Here is a 21,613-nt window from a genome sequence, read left to right on the forward strand (position 1 = left end):
TAGCGGAATTGCCTCCTGCGGCTGAAGAGCAAACCAGCTCTCTGAGAGACAGCACCCACCCCCCCCCGCAAGATCCAGAAGAGTCTCGTCTTGGCCCCTGCAGAGTCTGTAGGCAGAGCCTCTACCTGCATCCCCGTCTTGACAGGTGCTTCCATGACCGTGGGAGGACGGAGTCACGTACTAGCAGTTAAATGCTTCTACCCGGAAGGGACACGTGTCACTTCTCCTGACATTTCACTAACCATAGTAAGTCGCACGGCAGCATTACCCCTCTCCCTGAGGGGGGCAGGGGAGGACAATAATCCTATAGGTGTGTCCAGAAGGAAGAGAAGCAGAATGTGTGGGCAGTTCTCCAGACAACCCCCCCTTATACAGGCAGTGTGAATCCCAGCCCACACACATACAAGTGACCTTCTAGAATGCCACTTATCCCTATCCTGCTGAGTGGGTGGAAGATTACACCCCTGTCATTCTTGGGGGCTTTCTGCCTGGTCCGTGGTCCTGGTCAAGTTCCCAGGATTTGGCACAGTGCCAGGATGTCAGGAGAGAAAGGCTCTAGTGCCATTTGTTAGGGGCTAAATTGTGTCCTCCCCAAATTCACATGGGGAAACCCTAACACCCAGCACCTCAGAGTGCGCCTGTATTTGGAGACAAGGCCTTTAAGAACTGATTAAGTTAAAATAAGGCCATCGGGTGGCCTTTGAAGAAGAGGAAATGCAGGCCCCCAGAGAGGCAGCAGAAATGCACATGCACAGAGGAAAGGCCATCTGAGCACAGAACAAGCGTGCCAGAGAAAGACTGGCCTCCTGAGAAACCGACTCTGCCCGCACCTTCATCCCAGACTTCCAGCCTCCGGAGCTGGGAGAAATAATTATCTTGTTTTAGCCACCCCGTCTGTGATACTTTGTTACGGCAAGCCCAGCAGGCCAACACACCAGTGGTCCTGTGTTCACACCTGTTATCACTGAGGCCTCCAGTGCTCCTGGCCATGGGGACCTGCAGATTTCGGAGCTCTGCTGTGTCCATATCACACTTGGGCCAGGAGACCCCTCTGCAGCAGCCAAGGACCCTGTGCCCAGGGTCTTCCTCCCTAAGCTCACAAGGGTGCTGTGTCATCTGGAGCCTGGCCTTACCCATGCCTGGGTCCTCAATACTCAGGGACACATAGACCTCACTCCCAAGGGAATCCCCACCTGTTTCTTTCCACCAGCCCCCACTGCCTTCTGTAGCCCAAGGCATTTGGAACAAAGTCAGGAGGTCATCTACCAGCTGTGGGCTTCCCTGGGCAAGGAAGGACAAGACCAAACTCGCACTGACGTGGGAGGGAGTAGAAGGTGAAGTTCAGGAAGGAAAAGACAATCACCATCTCAAAGTATTATCCTGTCTCCTGCAAGTGACCCCTTGCGGGGCATGTTCTGATCCTCACATGTTTCCATTAGGGCCAAGTTTGATGTAAACAAGATAGCTTTTCTCTCGGGTTAAAGAAGCCTGTTCGTAGCAGCCCACTGCTGGTACAGCAGCACCACCATCATTAGGGACAGGGCTTATTGTTTTGTCTATTTGAGCATCCTCAATGAAGAACGAGGATGAGCTTCCCCAAGTCACCTCATCATGCAGGATGGCTGCTGGAGAGCCAATCATCATATCCACATTCCAGGAAGCAGTAAGTAGAAAGGCAGGAGGACAAAGGAGCACAGTTCCTAGCTGAGCTAGCTCCCTTTAAGCAGTCTGTGCTAAAGAAACTTTCTCATACTTCTCCTAACATCCCACTGACCAGAACTTAGTCACGAGTCACTGCAAAGGGGCAGGGAATGTCTCTTTATACCCAGGTGCTTCCCTGAACCACAAAATATCAGGTGTGGTCACTAAAGGAGGGAAAATAGGTATTAGGTGGCAACCAGTCATGTGATACCCTGAGTCACTAGGAGAAACTTGAAGGTCAGAGAGAGGACATGACTTGCCCCCAGTCCACACCCCGAGAGCAGCAGCGGTAGGGAGGTAGGACTGGAACTTGGGCCACATACAGTGAACTCCATCACCATACCAAGGCTTCAGAAACCCCCACTTTCTGGCCACTCTTCAGCCTGATGTTTGTTACCATCCAGATACAGCACACAGAATGTCCTAGAAGAACAGAAGCAAGCAGGTCTTTTCAGGAAAATCAAAAATTTGAATGGCAGACAGTGTCGGTGAGGTCGTACTGGCAGAAGTTAACACCAGTACAGCCTCTTTGAAGAGCCTGTTGGTTCTGATTAGGTTCCATTGTAAAAGAAAAATCCAAAGGGGGTTAAACCAAGTAGAGACATTTATTTCTCACTCATCCTCAAAAAGTCATCTTAAGGTGGAAAGTCCAAGGCAAGTGTGGCGACACCAGCGTCAGGATATGGGCTCCTTCTACCTTGTTGCGCTTCCATGAGCGGCTTCCCGATGGCTGCTCCGATGCTGGCCAGAGCCAGAGCGACCACATCCCGGCTAGAAGAGAGGCGCAGAGCCTAGCCTCTCTATGAGGAAGCTGCATGCATGCTTGTATCCCATTGGCCAGAATTCAGTCGCATGGCCACACCCACCTGCAGGCACGCCTGGAAAATGTAGTCTTGTTCCAGGAAGCTGTGTGCCCAGCTTAAAAAAAAACTCAGAGATTCTATTACAGTGGAAGAAAAGGGGGACACGTTGGAGGACAGCTATTAGTCTCTGCCGGAAGGCGGTAAGACAAAACTAATTAAGACCGTGGGCTCCAGTCACATCACGTGCGTGAGTTACCGGAAGCATAGTTATAAGGATGTTTGTCGCTGCATTGTCTGTTGTTGCAAAACGTATTGGGAACAAAAATCCATCCCAATGGGACTGGTCAAATAAACTGCGGTATATCCGTAATGTATGCAGCTGCCGGAGTGAAGCCGCTCCGCCACCTGACACGGAACGATCCGAAGATCAAGTGTGAAGTGAAGAAAAAACCGACAGAACGTCTATGTTCCCGGGACAGGGGTAACGTGTGAACACACACAGGCACTCGGGCCGGCAGTGGAGCCCCTGGCCTTGGTGGTGCTTCTGGGGCAGGGGCTGGGGAAAGTGAATGCCAGGGCCGGGAGGAGATTCGTGCTCCACTGTGCACCTCCCCGCACCGTGTGAACTTTTCTTTGCCATGTGCATGTTACCTATTAAAATCACCAAAAAGCAACCAATTCAGCTAAGTTTATTTGTGAAACAAGGAAATAAAGGTTTCTCTTAAAAAAAAACAAACACAAACTTTAAGATCAGAACAAAAACCAGGCTTCTAGCCTCTTCTTCTGTGGGTGCCTCCCCATCGACAGGGCTGTTTGCTCAGGTATCACACTGAGCAAACCCAGGCTGTCACTCTGGCCTCTTGGACGGCACAGGCGTCCCAGGCCACTGGTACTGAGTGCAGCTCTGGAATGGCCTGTCCAGGCCTCCCTACCCAGCCCCCAACACTTGTCCTTCTTGGAATGCCCTGGAGGCCTCCTGCCCCCGCCCACCATCTTCCAGGAAAGCTCTGAGAAGGAACCTCCTGGCCCACTGACAGCCCTCTGGGCCCCGGATCCTGGGGAGCATGACACAATGGCCCCCAGAGTCACAAGCCGTGTTGGAGCTAGTGCCCTTGGTGTCCTGCCATGAAAGAGGGCTGGCAATGCAGGTGGGTGCCAGGCCTGACCCTCAGCACCCCCGTGGCCCCACTGAGACCACCTCTCTCTGGCGGTGGGAATGACATAACCATCAACGCCCTTTTTCTCCAGCTGCCCGAAGACCCAAGGCCAAGCTTAGGTACAATGGCAAAGACATGGACACACAGCACCTCCCTCCTCTTGTTTACAGCTTGCTTTATTCTGACTTAGCCCCATGTTTAGCTTATCACATCGATTCTGATGTCAGTCCCTGTCATCCTACCTTCTGAGTGCCTACTATGTGGCAAGCACTATTCTAGGGGCTAAAAACAATCGAATTATGGCTATTGCTCCATAAGCATCTGCCGGCCCTTCACTATTTCCTAATCCTTATAGCAGCCCCTGCAAGACAGGCCTCCTTATCCCCATTTCACAGATGGCGAGCTGGAGCAGGGGGAGGGGAATCGCCCAGTCCGGGAGGGCAGAGCAGAAGGCACAGAGAAAGGACGGGACCTGCAGGGCTCACTCCAAACCCCACGCTCTGCAAAAGAACGGGGAAACAGCTGCTCACAGAACCATGGTTCCCTTTCCACGTCTCTTGTCTGCTTGGACGGGGGCCCGGAACACAGAGCACTGGGTCTCGTCCACTTGCCCCCCCACTTCCCCAGCAGCCAGCCTAGGGCCTGTGCACTGGCCAGTGTTTCTCTGTTAAGCAAAAGAAGGAGCCCAGAGCCTCCTAGGGCTCGGGATGCAGAGGGACCTGCCAGGACCTCTGATTGTCGCAGGTTCTCACCCCAGCCCTCGGGCTCCTAAGAGGAACTTGCACAGCCGCACCTTCTGCTCCTTTTGTTTTTTATTAAAAAATAGATCAAGAAAATATACACACTTCAGCCCACCCACCGGAGTGGGCTTTGAGGAAGCCAAAGCGCCATGGGGAGGAGGCAGAGGGATGAGAAGGGCCAGACCGGTCCTGGGTGCCCAGGCTTTGGAGAAAGGAGGTGCCCTCAGCCGGCCTAGGCAGGCATGGCCCTGAGAGATCAGAGTCTGGGTCATGTTGCTGAGCAGGGAGAGGGCAGGTGGAAGGTGGAAGGGGGAGGCAGCCCCCAGCTAGAGCAGAGGTGGCCAAAGGCAACTGGGGACACAGAAGGTGAGACAGGGCCTGCGTGGGGCTGCTGCCTACAGAAGGTCCCATGACCTCCTCCTCCTCCTCCCCCAGCGACTTGGCACTCCCTGGTCTTCTCTCCAGCCTGCCCTGCACAGGCCCCAGCAGGCCTTCCGGCCACGGTGGTCACACTCGGGCATTGATAGCCTTCCAGCGCTCACTGTCTGTGCTGTTGATGCTGCCCGTGTGGCAGGGCATGGACGCAATGTCGTCCAAGCAGGCCACCCCACCGGCCGAGTCAAACTGTGTGCTAGCAGCTCCTGCTGTCTCGGGGCCCTCCCGCCGGGCCACAGCGTAGGGCTGGGGCAGGTGCATGTCCGGTTCCTCGGTCTCGTCCACTTGGCATTTGTAGGAGAAGAGGATCTTGGGCTCTGAGCTGGTGGGGAGGGGAGAGGGGCAGGGGAGCCCCACTGTTTGGTTAGGAAGGCTTCCTTCTCTGAACAACAAGGCTTGCTGCCTAACGGCCACCCCAGGAGGTCACCAAAGCTTGGACTCTGGAGTCCAATGGGACTTGTTTTAAAACTCAGCACACTGACTTTGAGCTCGGACAAGGATAAGTTTCTCACTTGCCTGTTTCTCACTGTAAAATGGGTACAACTCTGACCTTGAGAGGCTCTTAGCAGAGGGTAAACAGAGGTAAATTCTGGCCTGAGGTCCTCAGCAAACACTAGCTGCAACCTCCACCCTTGCAGTTTTATGACCACCTACTTTGCACTTACTTAGTCCCTCAATTCTCAGGATAACTCTGATGGGGAAACGCTGTACCCAATTTACAAAAAGGAGCCCAAGGGCCAGAGACATAAATGCGTGTACAAGGTCCCACACAGATCAGGGCTGGGCTGAAAGCCAGTCTAGCCCCTCTCACCCCACCTCTGATGCCCTCCCCCAACTTTCCCCCCCTCAGATCCCCCGCACCTCCTCAGACCCAGCACTTCTGCCACGTCAGGGGCCCAGGATCCAACCCTCAATCCCCCATGTCCTTAGCATCCCATCTCCCTGCCATGCCTCCAAACACACACGGGCACCAACGTGCACCTCACGCTATGCTCCACTACATGCCCGCCTCCCGGAACCCTGCTCCTCTCCCCAGCCACTCCCAGCTAGAATCCGTGAGCGTGGTGATTTGTGTCTTCTTTGTTCCCTGCTGTGTGTGGCAGCTGCAGCAGTGCCCGACACCTAGTAGGTGCTCAATGAATGCTTGCTGAAAGAGTGAGCTAAGTATTCTAAAATGAAAAGCAAGCCAGTGTAGAATAATGTGCACAGACACTCTCTTCTGGGGAAAGTGTATACATGTCTGTGTGTGTGGCATATAAAATGTGTATATGTATGTAGGTGTACGCATGCGTGCATGTGTATATATGTGTGGATGCATGTGTAAGTACAGACATACACACTTCATCTGCCTCATCCTTCCCGGTGTCCAAGCCTGAACTGGGAGGAGAGAGGCGCAGGACCCCCGAGGCTGAGGATGCGCATGCGCAGGAAGCTGGAGGCGCAGTTCCGCAGGCAGCCACGCGGGGGCGCCCGCGGCCCTCAATCCACCCGCCGCTGGGTGGCAAGCCAGGCACCAGCTACCACCCCTGTCCCAGGCCCCTGCCTGCCCGGCTCACCGCGCCCCCCATCCCCTTGGGAAGACTCACCCAAAGAAGCCCCGGAGGAAAGCCACATAGATGAGGGGCGCAAAGAAGCTGAAGTAGAGAAATGTGGTGGCATCTACACAGCTGGGGGGCAGGAGGAACGGGTCAAGGAGGGGCCTCCTCTGGATGGGACCTGGGCTTAGCCTCCCCCTGCCCGCCGCTCCCACTCAGGCCTCGCCCCACACCCGAGCCAGAGGACACCCCGTTCCCCGCCCCACCTACCAGAGCCCCTCGATGATGTCGGCGCAGAGCAGCGCGCTTCCCAGCCCCTGTAGCAGGTTGAGCAGCGCCAGGATGCCCGCATACACGTAGAAGCTCCTTCGCGCTGGGGGGTTGGGGACCGTGAGGCCCTGCCCTTGCCTCCGCCCTTCGTCCCCAGCGTGTCACCTGAGGCCCTTCTGGGCCCCCAGGAGGACCCCTCCCTCTCACCAAGGGCTCTCCAGCAGGAGAGTCACAGTAGCCCAAACAGACCCTGCCCTGCACCCATCCCTGTGCCAGAGCCACCCACCAGCTGCTTACAAGGCAGGGAGATGCGCTCCTTCAGCGGGGTCTTGGGGAGCACAACCACCAGAGAGTAGACCTGCAGAGACAGAGCAGGCCTGAGAAGGATGCTGGGCACACCAGGCCCAGAGCTAAGCCGAGGACCAAGACATCCAGGCCCGCCTCAGGCTCTAGGTTCATGTGGCCACCCCCAGGGTGCCGAGGCCCAGAAAGGGGTGGGGGCACCCTAAGCCTCACCAGGAAGAAGAAGCAGGAGCTGACCAGCCAGAACTGGCGGCCCCCATGCCCGTAGATGTTGAAGTCTTCAGCCGACAGGTGGGCGTCAGGGTACAGGATCTCCAGTGTCCCCTGCAGGGGCAGGCAGAGGAGGGCCTCAGTCTCCTGCCACCGGGAAAGCCCCCTCCTAGGGGGCTCCCTGATACAAAGCACCCAGAGCCCTCCACCACACCAAGCCCAGCTCCCCAGCCTGGCCTTCAGAGTTCCCTGTTCCAGAGTGCTCCCTGGCCTTGCCCTGCTCCCTACCCACCTAAGCTCCAACACCGGGAGCAGGTTCCTAAGGAAGGAGTCTCTAGATGCGCAGCTCTGTGTGTGGTCTGCAAACCTGTATGTTCCCCACCTGGGCTGCTTGTTACAACAGCAGGTTCTAGGCATCCTCTCCACCCCCACCCCAGCCTGGAATTGGAATTGGATTGGAATGGTGGGGAGGGGGAGAAGAACCTGCCTTGTTAACAAGCACCCCAGGTGATTCCTTAGGCGCATTTAAAGTTTGAGAACACTGCACCTAATAAACGTTCAAACCTGGACCCAGAACCAGGGAGCAGGGGATGCTCAGCCTTCAGTGACCCCCGGCCTCCTCCAGGGGGACCCCAGAGCTGCACCTGCCCCACCTCCCCTCTTACCTGGGTGACAGAGTAGGCCAGGGACAGCACCGTGGTGATGGCCAGCACCCGCTTGATGCTTGACTTGCTCTCCAGGTGACCTGGAAGAAACGTGCTGGTCAGTCAGCGGGAGCCAGCCGGGTGACCGTGGTGGGGTCGGTGCCCGCTAGGGAGGGACAGGGAGAGCACTGGCCCCAGCAGCACACGCACCAAAGGCAAGGCCCAGGATGACCACACTCAGCTCGATGGCCAACAGGAAGAAGCGGGTAATCTCCCACAGGATCTGGACACAGAGCGGGCAGAGTGTCAGCCTGGGGGCCCAGTCACCCCTTTCCCCAGCGCCCAGCACCGCCCCCCGCCCTTGTCAGCAGGCCCGGCCACACCTTATCGGCAACAGTCGCAGCATCCGAGGTGCTGACCGTCATGGACACCACGGCCCGGGCGATCCCCACCAGCGCCACCACGAACACCTGGTGGGGTGAGAGTGGGGATGCCATGATGGGGTCCGGGAACGAGACCTCTGCGAGTTGCAGGGCCTCTGCAGGAGCTTTGGATTCTTTGAGAACGGAAGGATTCCAAACCAGAAGAGTCAGGAGTGCGATGCAGGGAGGTGGGGAGATCCTCCACTGCTGGTAACCTCCGCCTGGCCTTTCCCTCTCGGGCCTCAGTTTCCTGGCTACCCTGGCAGCCTTGGAATTGTTAATAGGGGTGACATGGTGGAGCCCCACTGCCAGGACTGAATGCCAGCCCTGCTGCCTCCTGCCTCTGTGACCTCAGCCGAGGACCTACACCTCCGTACCTCAGTTTCCTCATCTATGAAAGGGGGTAAAACTAGCACCTACTGTATTTGATGGTTGGGAGGAGCAAATGGGTAAATCGATGTAGCGGAAGAAAGCCTGGCACCCAGTAAGGGCTAGGTACACATTTGCCTTTAGCATTGTCTTATTAGCACTTTTAATCCCAAGCCATGGGGGGAAGGAGGCTACAGGGAAGAGACCTCAGAGACCCTGGGGAAGGCTGCTGCCCAGCACGTCTTGCAGAAGTGCCTGTGCTCAGCATCGACGGATTTTGTCACCGGGATCCACTCTTCCTCTGGCAACAGCCTCCTTCCTCTCACATGGCTTGGGGTGGGGGGTGGGGGGCCTGACCTCCCCCCACCCCCGCCGGCTTCAGGGACTGGCCTGTAACCCAGGGCTAGCCATTCCGCACATGCCATTCCCTGATTTGGGGATGGGGGTGGGACCCAAGGGAGTCTAGACACAGGCACAGCCAGGACACCAGGTGCAGCCACTGGGAAACGAAGCTGGGGGGAGGCGGGGTTGCAAGCCTGGAGATGCTGGGGCTGCCTGGCTCCATGAGCATGAGACTGAGAGAGACAGGGCCATTGGAGAAACCCCAGCTGAGAGGGACACTGAGACTGCGCCCCCACGGCCTTGTGGAGCCCCTGAATCCAGCCATGCCTGAAGCCCTGGGACTTGTCAGTTTCTCCATTAATACATTCCCTCCAGCTTCTGTGAGTTCACTTTGGTTTTCTGACATATGCAAACAGAAGAGTCCAGATCGATGCACAGTCTGTCCTTTGTGCCACGAAAACCATGTGGAACCCTTGGGGAGGCTGACACCACTCAACAGGGCAGGCTATAGAAGCAACAAACTGCCGTGTGCCTACTGTATGCCAGGCTGCCACCGGGCTAGAGCTACACATGCTGTCTTCTCTGGTGCTCACAGGACCACCGCAAGCTAAAGCAGGCCCAGCACACATGGTGTGGGAAGGGGGGCACTGAGGCACAGAGAGGCCAAGCTACCAGCCCAAGGGCATTCAGCACAGCCAATGCTCACCACTGTCTCCTGAGCTCTCTAGAAAGAAGTCCCCAGGAATAAGAGGGCAGGGGCAGTGCTGAGTCCCCTGGCCCTGCTTCATGCTCCCAGGCCTTGGCCCTGGGTCCCTTCTCCCCTCATGCTCCCCCCGAAAGGGCATCTGCCTGCCTACTTATCCGTTCAATAAATACAGTAAGGAGTCAGAGAAGCAGTGGGAGAGAGGAAAAAGCAGGCCTCAATGCCCACCCCTGCCTACCACCAACTCACAGGGGCAGGGGCTCCGGTCAGCCGGCAGCCCCTGGGGCCTCCACCAGCAGCCTCCAGGGGTTCCTCATAGCCTCTCCTGCCCTGCCTGCCCACTGGCAACTCCCCTGTGAAGTTCTGAGCCAGGCCACAAAGAGGGGCCCAAGGAGCCACTCAGCTCTCAGGCAGTCGTAACTAAGAGGCAAAGAGAGTGGGGCGCCTGGGTGGCTCATTCGTTAAGCGTCTGCCTTCGGCTCAGGTCATGATCCCAGGGTCCTGGGATCGAGTCACACATCGGGCTCCCTGCTCGGCGGGAAGCCTGCTTCTCCCTCTCCCATGCTCCCTGCTTGTGTTCCCTCTCTCACTGTCTCTGTTAAAAAATAAATAAAAACCTTTTAAAAAAATAATAATAATAAGAGACAGAGAGAGGGGAGGACTCCAGTCAGTCAGGCCTGAGCCCTGAAGGATGGGAGCTGGACAGTCTGCACCTGGAACCTGCACCTGGAGCTCATACCCGGGGCGCCTTCCCAACCGCAGCCCTGCTACCTCTCCCCAGGTAGCCCACACCAGCTCCAATGAATGATGAGAACTAGGGATCTCCCGACAGGCAGGAAGTCTGCTCCAAAGAGGTCTCACGGAACCCAATGGGGATGGACGGCTGGATGGACAGACAGACAGATGGAGGTGGCAGTGGGCATTTCTTCCACCCGCCAGCATCTCTTCCCCTACCCTCTACGAACGGCTCCCCAGTTTTCCTCCAGGGACCACCACCCTCCTCAGTCTACACAGCCTGGCAGAGTTGACCCTACCCTCCCAGCCTCAGAGTGCCCCTTCCCAGCTAGTCACAGTGATTGGCTCAGGGACCAACAGGGGATCCAAGGCGGGCCGGTCAGAGGGAGTCCCAGGTCTACATTAGCACCACTCCTCTTTGGCTGGTGCTGGCAGGGAGGCAGGATGTTAGCTCACAGCTGCTCTTGGCTATTTTTGACACCAGGCAAGGGAGAGCTCATCTGAGACAAGGCCAGAGGACAGCAGAGAGGCAGAGAGACAGAGTCCTGATGATGTCCATCTACCCCTGGATCCACGTCTGAAGCTGGTTTTCATTACAGAAGCAGTTAATAATTCCCTTTTTCACTTAAGCCAGTTGGAATGAACTCACCAGAATATAGAAGGTGATAAAAATGGGGCTGGAGGTGATGCGGATCTTGGCCCGAGCGAATGGAAGCTTCCAGAGCAGGAAGATGAAGAAGAGCACATTGGGGATGAGCAGCAAGAGGTCCCAGTACCGGACCCTAGCAGATGGGTACAGAAGCCAGCCGACTGGTAAGGTTCTGTCTGCAACCCCCCCGGCCCTGCCCCCCATCACACACATACGAACGCACGCACGCACGCGGGAGACCCACTCAGGGCCATGGCCTGCCTCACCTGGAGGTTCCGATATCTTCATAGAGCAGCAGCAGACAGCGATGCGGCACGCTGATGTTGGGTGCCACGGGTGGGGGTAGGGCTGTGCTCCCGTTGGCCCAAATCACCCCTTCCAAGATGCCCATCCCGCCAGCAGCCGGCCCTGGAGGAGTGAAAGCCCCCATGTGAGCAGTACAGGGGCTGCGTGGCCTTGGGTCTCTGGTCTCAGGGACCCAAGAGCAGCTCCCTACAGTGGGCCTGCAGCCCACTCTCCCACCCACCAGGCGGAGGGTGAGGTGTGGCTCCCCCACATGCCACAACACAACACACGGACAGGGGCCCGGTCCTCTGCCTCAGCCTCTGTATCGTGACCCACACACAGGAAATGCCACTCCCAGTGATTGAGCCTTACACTGTGCCAGGCACAGCAGAGCAAGCTACTTGGCATGACCCCAGCTCACCGCCCCGATCCTGGGGGTCCTGGGGACAGACAGGGAGCAGAAGGGCAAGAAGCCAGGGTCTCCCTGCCCCTGGAATGGGACTAACAACAGCGTCCACCCTGGGAGGCTGTGGTGGGCACTGAAGTGATGTCTAGCGCCTCCTACAGCCCACACACGCACAGTCCGGAGTCCTTGGCGCAAGGCCCACTGGAGGCCCAGTGACTGATGCTGTGCAATCACACAGCCACCGAGCCCTGGAGTGGGGCATCACGCACACCTCAGGCAGACCACACCCCTTGTCATCCTCTGCTCCCACCTTGGAAAGGGAGACGCAAATCGGGGGGACATGAACTGTGCCAGGAAGACACACAGAGGTCTCTAAGTGGAGAAGGGGAGGGAAGGAGAGGCACAGCAGAGGGGGCCACTGCGGGGGTGGGCACTGTAGAGAGGGCCACTGTAGAGGGGGCCACTGCAGAGGGAGCTGTGCTGCAAAGGCAGGGATGGGGGGGCCGCGGGGGGTAAATGAGAATCGGCAGGGGGGCCCACAGCCAAGCATCTCCGAATGAGAGGTTAAGAGTCCAGCCTAGAAGAGAGGAGAGCTGGTGGCCTGGGGCCCTGGGAGCCACCCTGGACAAGGCGGGCTCCCAGGTCTCTGGGCTATCAGGGACAGGAGCAGAGGAGCTGGGCCCACACTGACAGCAGCAGGGACTTCCTCAGGGAGCTCAGGGGGTGCAGGGCAGGTGAGCTAGGCGTGGCCTGGGCACCAGGACATAACAGATGCCAGCATTAAAATGATGACTGGGACAGATGAGGCCTTATGACCCGGAGTCTTCACTTCTGGGTACATTTGTAACAGCCCCAGGCTAGCAACGGTCCAGATGCCCACCATCAGCAGTACGCACACATGGTGGCGCTCATTTACGCAGTGAAACAGAAACAGAAAGAACAGGCTACTGCTGTGGGCAGCAACAGGAAAGGGCCTCACAGATATGGGGCCGAGTGGGGCCAGTTACAAATGCACGTGTGTGGCCTGACCCCACACAAAGATCCCGGTGAGAGGGTCACCTTTGTGGAGGATGGAGGGCATAGTGGGGGGTGGGGAACACCAGCTTCTGGTGCTTGATTGAGGGGTACACAGGTGTGCTCACCATGGCAAAATTTATTGAGTCATCCACCTATGATCTGTGCATGCTTCTGTATGGGTTACACAGCAGTAAAAAATTAGAAAGATGTGTTCTATTTACACTCCACGAGTGCAGGTCTCCCATTCAGCAAGGAGCAGCCCGGGCCACGGAGCACCCTGTTGCAAGGATCTGCAGATGCCACAGGCACCCATGCTTGTGCTGTCGCTCACACAAGTCCTGAGCAGTAACAGGTGCGGGGCAAGGGCTGCAGGGGCATCCTTGTTACCATTCCGAGCCATGAAACGTGAGCGCTGCCTCTGATTGAAAGGGGGAGGAGACTGAAGCAGATGGGCCGAGACCTGGGGCTCAGGCTCCTCTGTCCTTCTCCTCAACAGGCCACTCGCTGGCTCTGGGATCACATCGCCATCTGCAGCTTGAGGCCAAACCAACAGGGAAAACATACGCCCAACACATAGTAGGTCTGAAGGAAGGATGCATTCTTCATGCATATTCTTCCACCGGTGGCAGCACCACTTACTGTGAGCGAGGGAGGAGTCTGGGGGCTGGGACACACCTGCCCTCCCAGGGCCGTCGTTCCAGGAGGGGAGGCAGGCAGCCAGCATGAAAACCAGGCTAACAGAGGAGTGGAACTGAACAACGGGTAACACAATAGAGACCACCAGGGTCCTCAACATCCACCCTTCCCTTTAGTACTGGAGCCCATGGATTTTAGTGCACACATGGCTTCCCAGGATAATGGCTATTTTCCGAGCTTCCCTGGCCACTGGCTAAGGCCACATGACCAAGTTTTATCCAATCGGAAATGAGCAGTGAATTTAATGGGTCGGTCAGTTTCAGGCCAAGCAATCTCCTTTCCTACTGCCTGGAACAGGGATGTGCTGGCAGGAACAACAGTAGCCATCTCAGACCACAAACTGAAACCATGTGTTGAGAGTAAGAGAGAAATGAGAAGTGCCTGGGTCCCAGACCCCATGGGCCTCCGGGCATATCCTGGACAGAGCGCACACAGACCACCATGCAACACTCAGGAATCATCTTCTATCTTGTTATCCTCACCTTTGTTTCAACAGCTAAGCCGGAATCCCAATGAATATAAAGAGGTACTGCTTTGGACGGGATTGTCAGACAAGCTGACATTTGCACTAGGTCTAAATAATTGAGAAGGAACCAGACTTGGAAAAATCTGGACAAAGAGCACACCGGGGAGAGAACAGGGAATGCAAACGCCATGAGGTACAAAGAGGCTTGGCCTGTTCAAAGGGCAAGAAGCAGGCCAGTGTGGCTGGCAGGGAGATCAGAAAGGTTGGCAGGGCCAGGGCACACAGGACCGTATGACCGCATGCAACGTGAATGCATTCTGAACGCAATGAGAAGGGTGTCACAAAGGCGGGTGACGGGGTCCCATGTCCACGTGGAGAGGACCGCTCAGGCGGCTGGGGAACACGGACTGGAGCAGGGCAAGAGTGGAGGCAGGGAGACTGAGGAGCCACTGTACCAGTGGTTGCAGTGGGGGTGGAGTGGAGGGAGCTGGGATGCCTTGGTCAGCCAACCTGAGCAGCCCACAGACACCCCCAGAGAACGCAGGAAGAGAGCAAGGATGTGGTAGCTTCTGGCCTGGCCACTGGATATTTTGTAACAGCTAGACCAATGCTGCAAATGTGTCACCACCAAACACTGCCCCCTTCTCCCTAGCTATCAAGGTGCAACTTTATTCCAGGACCCCTCCGTGATGCCCTGCTGCACAGGCAGGGGCCCCTCCCCTGGGCCAGAAGCTGAATCTCAACTACGGTAAGCCAGTGGCCTTGGGGTAGGGGCAATGTGGAACAGTACCGGGCACCTCAGCAGTGCGCAGGGGTGCTCCAGTTTGACAGGGGGATGATGGGGTGGGGTGCTATGATTTTTCATGGACAGAGTCCAAGGCTGCCACATGTCCTGCAACACGTGGGACAGTCCACCAAGTGAATGATCGTCTTCGTCTTTGCCAAGAGTGCCCTGAAGGGAGGCTCTGGTCAACGTCAGGAAGGCTGTTCTCCTTGCTGGGGGCAAGTTTAAGCAAGGGCATGTGATGAAATATGGGGGAAGTCTCCCAAGAAACGTCTTCCTTGATGACCATCAAGACACCCTCCAGGAGGAAAGCCCCTTCTTTGCACCTGCATGTGGCCGTTGAGGGTCTGCTGTGTGAATGTGGCCACGCTGAGCACGGGGCTGTTACAGCCAGCAGGGGTGTGTGCCAACCCCCCCCAAGACTTCCGCTTGAGAAGGAGGAGAGGATGACTGGTAAGTGACTAGAGTTGAAGGAGAGAGATTCCACCGCCCCCTCTGCCCCACTCACCATTGCCTGTGGAGCAATCTTCTGGTCCCAGCAGCCCAACACCAGCTCTGGCCTAGGACAGGGTACCAAGTGGCCCCAGGAGGGGCAGGTCCCAGAGAGCAGGCCAAGCACCCAGCAGCTGCTGAGAAGCTAAGAGGTCCCTTGTGGCAAAAAGAAGCCAGTGAGGATGACCAGGGCCCAGCAGCAGGAAGAATCAGATAGAGAGTCTGAAGAGGGGAAGCATCCCTTGGTTTTGCCTGTCCGGCACCCCATTTTTCTGAGGGGGGAACCTCAGCTCCCCCAGTCTCTGTCCATGAAGTTGAGGTACAGCTGACTCAAGCCCTTCAAAATTCCAGAGTGCGCATGTGATTTAAGCCTGGCCAATCAGGATACTCCACTGTTCTGGCCAATAAGCATCAGCCTGGAGACTTTTGCTGTAATTGTTAAAACAGGCACGCTTTCTGCTAAAAGTGTCATGGTACTGTACAGAGCTGGACCACTTTGACCCCACACATGGCTACCCACCTGAGAATAAAGCCAACACAGAGGAATGTAGAGCTGAGAAACAGATGGAACTCCATCTCGGGAGACAGAGCCCCATGTGAGCTCCTGGATCTAGCCACACATGAGGTTAGTGCAACCCCTGGACTTTCTTTTTAGGTATAAAATCCAACAAATTCCTTCTCTACTTAGGTCCAGTTGAGTCTGATTTCTCTAATTCACTAACGAAAATCTTCTGGCTGACATGGGTTATGGAGTCGGGCAGCTCTGGGTTGCACTTCTGGCTCTGCCACGTACTTGCTAAGTGACCTTGAGTGAGTCATTTCTCCTCTTGGAGTGTCACAGGGACAATAACACCTACCCAACAAAGTTGCCCAGAGGATCAAACAAGAACAGAGAAGTAAATGCCTACAAAAGGTCACACCAAGGTAACTGCTGCTTTTTTTCCCAGAGGAGGGCCTGGGGGGTGTAGAGGGAAGAAGGGTTTGGTTCCGAGTGCAAGGGCCCCTTTCGAAGGAGAGTACCGACTGCCCTCCCCCCACCAGTGCCTCTGCTGACTTGGTGACAGCAGCAGACATACTCGCTGAGCCCTCTCAGCCTTCTCACGAGGAGGGAAGTACTTCTGTTAACCCCCGCAGACAAAGCTCGGGGCCCACCAGCCACCTGCCAGGTTGTCTGTCTCGAGTGCCCAGGCCCCCAAGTGGCGACTTGCCAAGTGCCCCTCTCTGGGCGTCAGTTGCTCCACCTATAGATGGAAGGCTCTGGGCTCCATCTAGAGCTATGCTTCTCACACCTGAGTGTTGTGAACGTGCCGATTCTGATTCAGCAGGCCTAGGCCAGGGTTGACCTGCCATACTGCTAATACGATCCCAGCTGGTGCCTGTTCTCTGCTGGTCAGAGAAGCACTGCTGGCCATACCAGAATTGCCACTATGTGTCAAACCTTGTAAAATAACTGAAGCAATGATAAAAAATAAAACAACAGTGCACACTACCCGCAGACATAGGGCTAAGTGCTTTACATGTAGTATGCTCTTAACTATCACACCAGCCTCTGCTTGAGAAGAACTAGAAGGGGGAAAGGAGAGGCACAAGAGGGTTAAGTCACTGGCCCCATATTCTCCTCCCCCCACCTCAGGCAAGCTCCTGGGCGTGGGGGCAGAAGCCTGGGCAGTGACAGAGAACTAAGGGGTCTGCAGGCTCAGGAGATGGGGGACAGATGATGAGACAGGGTACAGGAGATGGTGGGAAGGCTGGCTGAGGGCAGGGAGAAGGGGCAGAGCCCAGACTTGAGGGATGGGGAAGGGAATTCTCAGAGGAGCTTCCAGGATGCTGAGTGGCCTAAGGCCACCCCAGACCTCTCCGGACCAGGGAAACTGGGACAGACTGCTTCTTCCACCTGGGAGGGACTTTCCTGACCTTGTTAACATTCCAGAGGCTATCTTCCCACCCACCACTTGGGCCTCCAGCTCCCTCCCACCCTCCCTCTGTAGCCAGCCTATGGGGCAGAATGCCAGGCTGGCGCCAGTCATGCAGTGCCAGACCTGCCATGAGCCCCTGGAGAGGATCTTCCCTTCTCTGGGCCTCAGCTTTCCCATCTCTCATCTGTGCAATGGGATTGACCAGGACTGGACAGAAAACCCCAGGGGAGACAGAAAGCCCTGAGTAAAAGAGAGAGGCTATACTTCATAGTTTCTGTAACACCCCTCAGTGCTTCTGACCCCTAGCAGGTTGTTGAGCTTCTAAACCCTGGAACCAAAACAGATTAAGAAGGCTCCATAGGCCCAAAGCCAGCCCCTCATCCTTCAGCCTTGAGCTTGGGGGGAGGTGGACGCTGTCCCAGACAGGCCAGTCCTGGTACACTGCCAGCAGCCCAGGCAGGAGCCCCCAGGACAAAGGGAAGCCCCCCCCCAATCTGGCCCCTGCCTGCTGCTCTGCCTCAGGCCTTCCGTCCCCCAGCCCCCCCCCCACTTCCACCTTGTTCTCCAAGCTGCTAAGCTTCCTCCTACCTCAGGGCCTTTGTGCTGGCCCTTCTGCAGGTCTCATCATTCAGGGGGCCTCCTTGGAGCCCTCCTTAACCATCTCTCTCAGCTAGCCCACCCTGTGTTTTCTTCACAGCACTTGGCCTCCATCTGAAGTGAGTGGCCCTAGCTGGGTGTTTATGTGTTTACTGGCAGCCCACTCCAGGCTGCTCATGACCCAATCCCCTAGAATAGCGCCTGGCACAGAGTAAGTTCTCAACAAAATGTTATAATGTGGACAGATGAATCTCTAGAGAGTGCAGCCAAGCCCTTCTGGGGAGCAGGAGAAGGATCACCCCGGAGGACCCCCAGCCCCATCCCTACTACAGAGGCAGAAGGCAAAGTCACTCTCCACCCTCCTTCTCCTGTGGAGCCTCCCATAAGGTCCCTCCTGCAATAGCAGCCCCAGCCACATAAACAACACCTCCTGCCCCTCTCAGGCTGCTGAAGGCCACGGCAAAGTTGGAGGCAGGTCCTGTCCCACTGTTTGTAGACGGGGACAAGGCCCAGGTGCAGGGCCACAGCCTAGATCTCTTCCTGCACAGCTTCAAGCCACAGGGTCCACCAGCCCTGCTAACTGGCCAGTCCGAGCCCCTGCAGCTACATGGGTGTGCTCACTCCCCCTCCCCGAGCGCTCTACCACCCCCATCCCCTCCGGGCTTCCCAATTACCCATCGCCTCTCCCTTTGAGTCCTCACCCAGGGGCCCCTTGGCCCTCTGAAACTTCCCCAAGGGGGTCCTCTGACGCTGCGCCCTGAGCGGGAAGGGGTCACTCCCGGAGGAAGGGGCAGCGACAGGTGGGTCCCGGTCCAGCTGTGAGGATGCGGGTGGAGGTCCCGATCACCTCCCGGCTCTCCGGCAGCTGTCTCGGGAAGTCACTAGATGCACCCGGGCTCTGGGAGCTCCCTGCCGGGGAGGGGCTGTAGGTGCGACGGAGGCCAGGGGGCGTCCCTGGAACGGTGGTCCCAACCGCGGCAGAGGGAGAGCCCCGCGGTAGGGCTTCAGGACGCGCGGCGACGGGGCTCCCCTTCCAGGTGTGGCGGGATAAGGTTCCCTCCTTACCTGAGGGCCCCGGGCCGTGCTCAGGCCCCGCCGCCCTGGCTGCTCATCCGCCACCGCAGAAGGCGCCGCCGACCCGGCACAGGCCCCGAGACTCCGGCCTCCAGCCTTCAGCGCCCCGGGCGGGCGGCGGGGCTAGGGAGCGTCGCGCAAGAGCCGCCGGCAGCCGGCTCCGCAGGAATCGGGGGACGGCGGGAAAGGGAAAACGCGGTCAGCGCGCCGGGCCCACCGGCCCCCAGGACGGCATGCAGCCTTTCCCGGCAGCGGCGACCAGAAGGAAGGCGCGTCCTTTTCGTTCGGCCCAAACTGCGAAAACAGCCACAGCCCCTACTTATAGCACTCAGGCCCGCCCCCAGGCCCCAGTAGCCTATAGAAATGGAGCTACACCAAAAAGAGGGCGCAAGCCGCGGAAGAAGCCAATCAGATCCCTAAGAGGCGGGGCGACCCGCTGCCCTCTTAAAGAGACAGGAAGCTGGCACTGCGGGGGAGAGAAGGAGCTTCGGGGTAGGGAGGCTGCTGCGTACCCTGAAGGCGGCAGGAGCGCGGACCCGAGAGCTGAGGACGCTGCCGCCTCTTGGCCCCCGCGCCTGCCAGCTGTCAGCAGCTGTCAACGAACCCTCTCGCTCCAGCCTGCGCTCCTCCTCCCGGGCCCGGCCGCGGCCCGACGGTCCAGGGAGGAGCCTCCGCGGACCGCCCCCTCGCGTGCCCGCCGCCTCGGGCGCTCAGCTGCGGCAGTCGGGGGGGGGGGGGGCGGGTGACCTTTGGTCACCTGGCTGAGGAAGGAAGGGTAGGGACAACCCCTCCCCCGGAACGACGCGTTTCCACAGCACGCCACGCTGCCTCCACGTCCACCATCAAAGCGCACTGGCATCCGGGTTTCAGGCACTAATTTTCACAACAACCTTGCAGGGCGGTTATTATTAGTCGCCTTTTCAGAGGAGGAATATGCGGCTTAGAGACGTTAAATAATTTGCCCAAAACCACACAACTAGGAAGTGGCAAAGCCTAGACGCGGGGGGTTTGAACCGCCCCTCCTCTCATCTCTAACGTCGACGGTTCTTCAGGCAACTTCCTCTGGGAAGCCTTCCGTGATTGCCCCATCCTTGCGCTTCTGACATCTATGGCTGTGTTCACAGCGGGCTCTCCTTACTCTGGCCCTGCAGGGTACCTCCCGCGTCTGAGTCCTCCTCTCCCACCCATCCCCTCTTCATTCAGCGTGCTCCAGCCACAGTGCTTTCTGTTTCTCTTCCTTGAATATACCAAAGCTTGTTCCTGCCTCCCACTCTCTTGCATCTGTCCCGGCTGGCTGGCTCCTTGTCACATGACCTCCTTCTTGACATCGTCGCTAAAGTAACTGTGCAGTCTCTGTCACATAATGCCCCTTTATTTCCTTCCAAGCACCATCTCTTTTACATCATTATATTCATTTACTTGCTTCCTAGTTCATCAGCCATCCTCCACTAGAATTGTTAGTGTCATGAGGACAAAACCATGTTTGTCACATTCCCGGCAACATCCTGAGGCTGACTTGGTGCCTGGTGCAAATTGTAGACACCCACTTATCACAGTAACCCCAAGACACACACCCCATGATAACACAGCTGCTTCACAGTGGGGCTGGAATGAGATTGGCCCCGTTCTAAAACAGGAGAAGGAAGTCACCACCTCATGACCATTTGGGATTCAGTTTGTCTGGGACTTCCCCAGCCTGGACCGTGGTCAGCTCAGTGTGCACAGTTTCTGTATCAGCTGGGAGGAGCTGTGCTCCACGCTGATGCCTGCCTTCCTGAATGGGCTGTGGGGAGTCAAGGTCACTTCTAGAGTTGCCAGGAAGCTAAGAGCATCACCACGACTCACATTTAATTGGCAAAAACAAGTTCTAGGCCACTCCTAATCTCCAGGGGGCAGGAAACAGTCCCTCCAACCATGTTCCAGGAAAAAGAAATGGAATATCTGTGACCTGGCCGAAAGACTACCCTCCATCTTAATTGTGTGTGTCTGTGTGTGTTTTGAGACAGTACAGACTTTCCAGGGTGGGGAATTTGCTATTACTATTGCAATGGACAATTCTGCGTTCTATACTCTGAGTTTGGGACCTCATGTGTAGGTTTCTGCAGGACTTCATTTGTGGAATAACTGAGGGTAACTATTTCATCCCCTCCCCTTCAGGGCAGAATCAGGGTCTTATTCGCTGCAGTATCCCCTACTCACAGGACAGATGTGGTGTCAGCAAAGTTCAAGAAATGGGAGTTTGATAAACAAAGCAAAACAAACAGCACTCCTAAGTGCTGTTCCTTGCCCTACACCAGGCTCGGGGGTGGTCATGCTCTCTGGGCCACGGCTGTTACAAAGCTGGGCTCCTTGAAAGCAAAAAAAAAAGGGGGGGGGGGAATCTGCAAATAACAGAAACAACACGACAGTGCTCAGCTGTCAGAAGAAAAGTTGGTGCAATTAGATAACCATCGAAGCCAAAGGAGCAGCCAGCAAGGCTGACTAGACCTCTGGGATGGGCTGGCAGAATGCCACACGGGTTCCTTGGTCTGTACGAGGAGAGTTTTCCCAGAGGTGAGGGTCAAGTGAAAGCCTCTGAAACTCGTCCCCACCCACCCACGTCAGCCAAGATAGTAGGTAAAAAAAAAAACAACATCACCTAGCAGGGGAAATGCAGAGACTAGCGCTACCCATGAATCTAAAGCATATGGAGTTGGGGGTGGACCCCATCATATCCCTAATGAATTCATCAGTCTGACCTTAAAACAATACAGAGAATGGTAGTGGACTGCTGCAGACTCAACCAAGGAGTAGCCCCAGTTGCAGCTTCAGTGCTGGCGTCCTTGCCGGTATGGATCGGCATGGCCTCAGGTACCCAGCGGG

General features: G+C 56.7%; 1 protein-coding gene across 2 annotated transcripts; it reads right to left on the reverse strand.

The window, feature by feature from the left end:
- Nucleotides 1-2,287: 2,287 nt before the first annotated feature.
- TPRA1 (transmembrane protein adipocyte associated 1) lies at nt 2,288-19,401 on the reverse strand. Of its 2 annotated transcripts, none has more exons than XM_088026945.1 (12): nt 19,264-19,401; nt 18,743-19,045; nt 11,285-11,426; nt 11,019-11,151; nt 8,182-8,268; nt 8,009-8,081; nt 7,820-7,899; nt 7,158-7,268; nt 6,939-6,999; nt 6,642-6,744; nt 6,423-6,503; nt 2,288-3,155 (listed from the first exon to the last, which is right to left on the reverse strand). In XM_088026945.1, the coding sequence occupies exons 3-12, from the start codon at nt 11,407-11,409 to the stop codon at nt 3,152-3,154; spliced, it is 858 nt and encodes a 285-aa protein (XP_087883071.1). In that variant the 5' UTR covers nt 11,410-11,426; nt 18,743-19,045; nt 19,264-19,401; the 3' UTR covers nt 2,288-3,151. The 2 variants fall into 2 exon arrangements, with proteins under 2 accessions (XP_087883071.1, XP_027957562.1); XM_028101761.2 differs by lacking the exon at nt 2,288-3,155 and adding an exon at nt 4,456-5,158.
- Nucleotides 19,402-21,613: the final 2,212 nt, after the last annotated feature.

This window comes from Eumetopias jubatus, unplaced genomic scaffold (assembly GCF_037043125.1).
Source record: "Eumetopias jubatus isolate StellerSeaLion01/CBP00866 unplaced genomic scaffold, mEumJub1_p1.0 scaffold_1, whole genome shotgun sequence".
NCBI classification, from domain to species: domain Eukaryota; kingdom Metazoa; phylum Chordata; class Mammalia; order Carnivora; family Otariidae; genus Eumetopias; species Eumetopias jubatus.

Excerpts from the sequence above, each read along its gene's own strand:
- TPRA1 (XM_028101761.2), bottom strand. The coding sequence starts at position 11,409 with ATGGGCATCTTGGAAGGGGTGATTTGGGCCAACGGGAGCACAGCCCTA. Across the intron at positions 7,900-8,008 it reads CATCCTGGGCCTTGCCTTTG|GTCACCTGGAGAGCAAGTCA; the intron begins GTGCGTGTGCTG and ends CGTTTCTTCCAG. Across the intron at positions 5,159-6,422 it reads TTCCTCCGGGGCTTCTTTGG|CTCAGAGCCCAAGATCCTCT; the intron begins GTGAGTCTTCCC and ends CCTCCCCACCAG.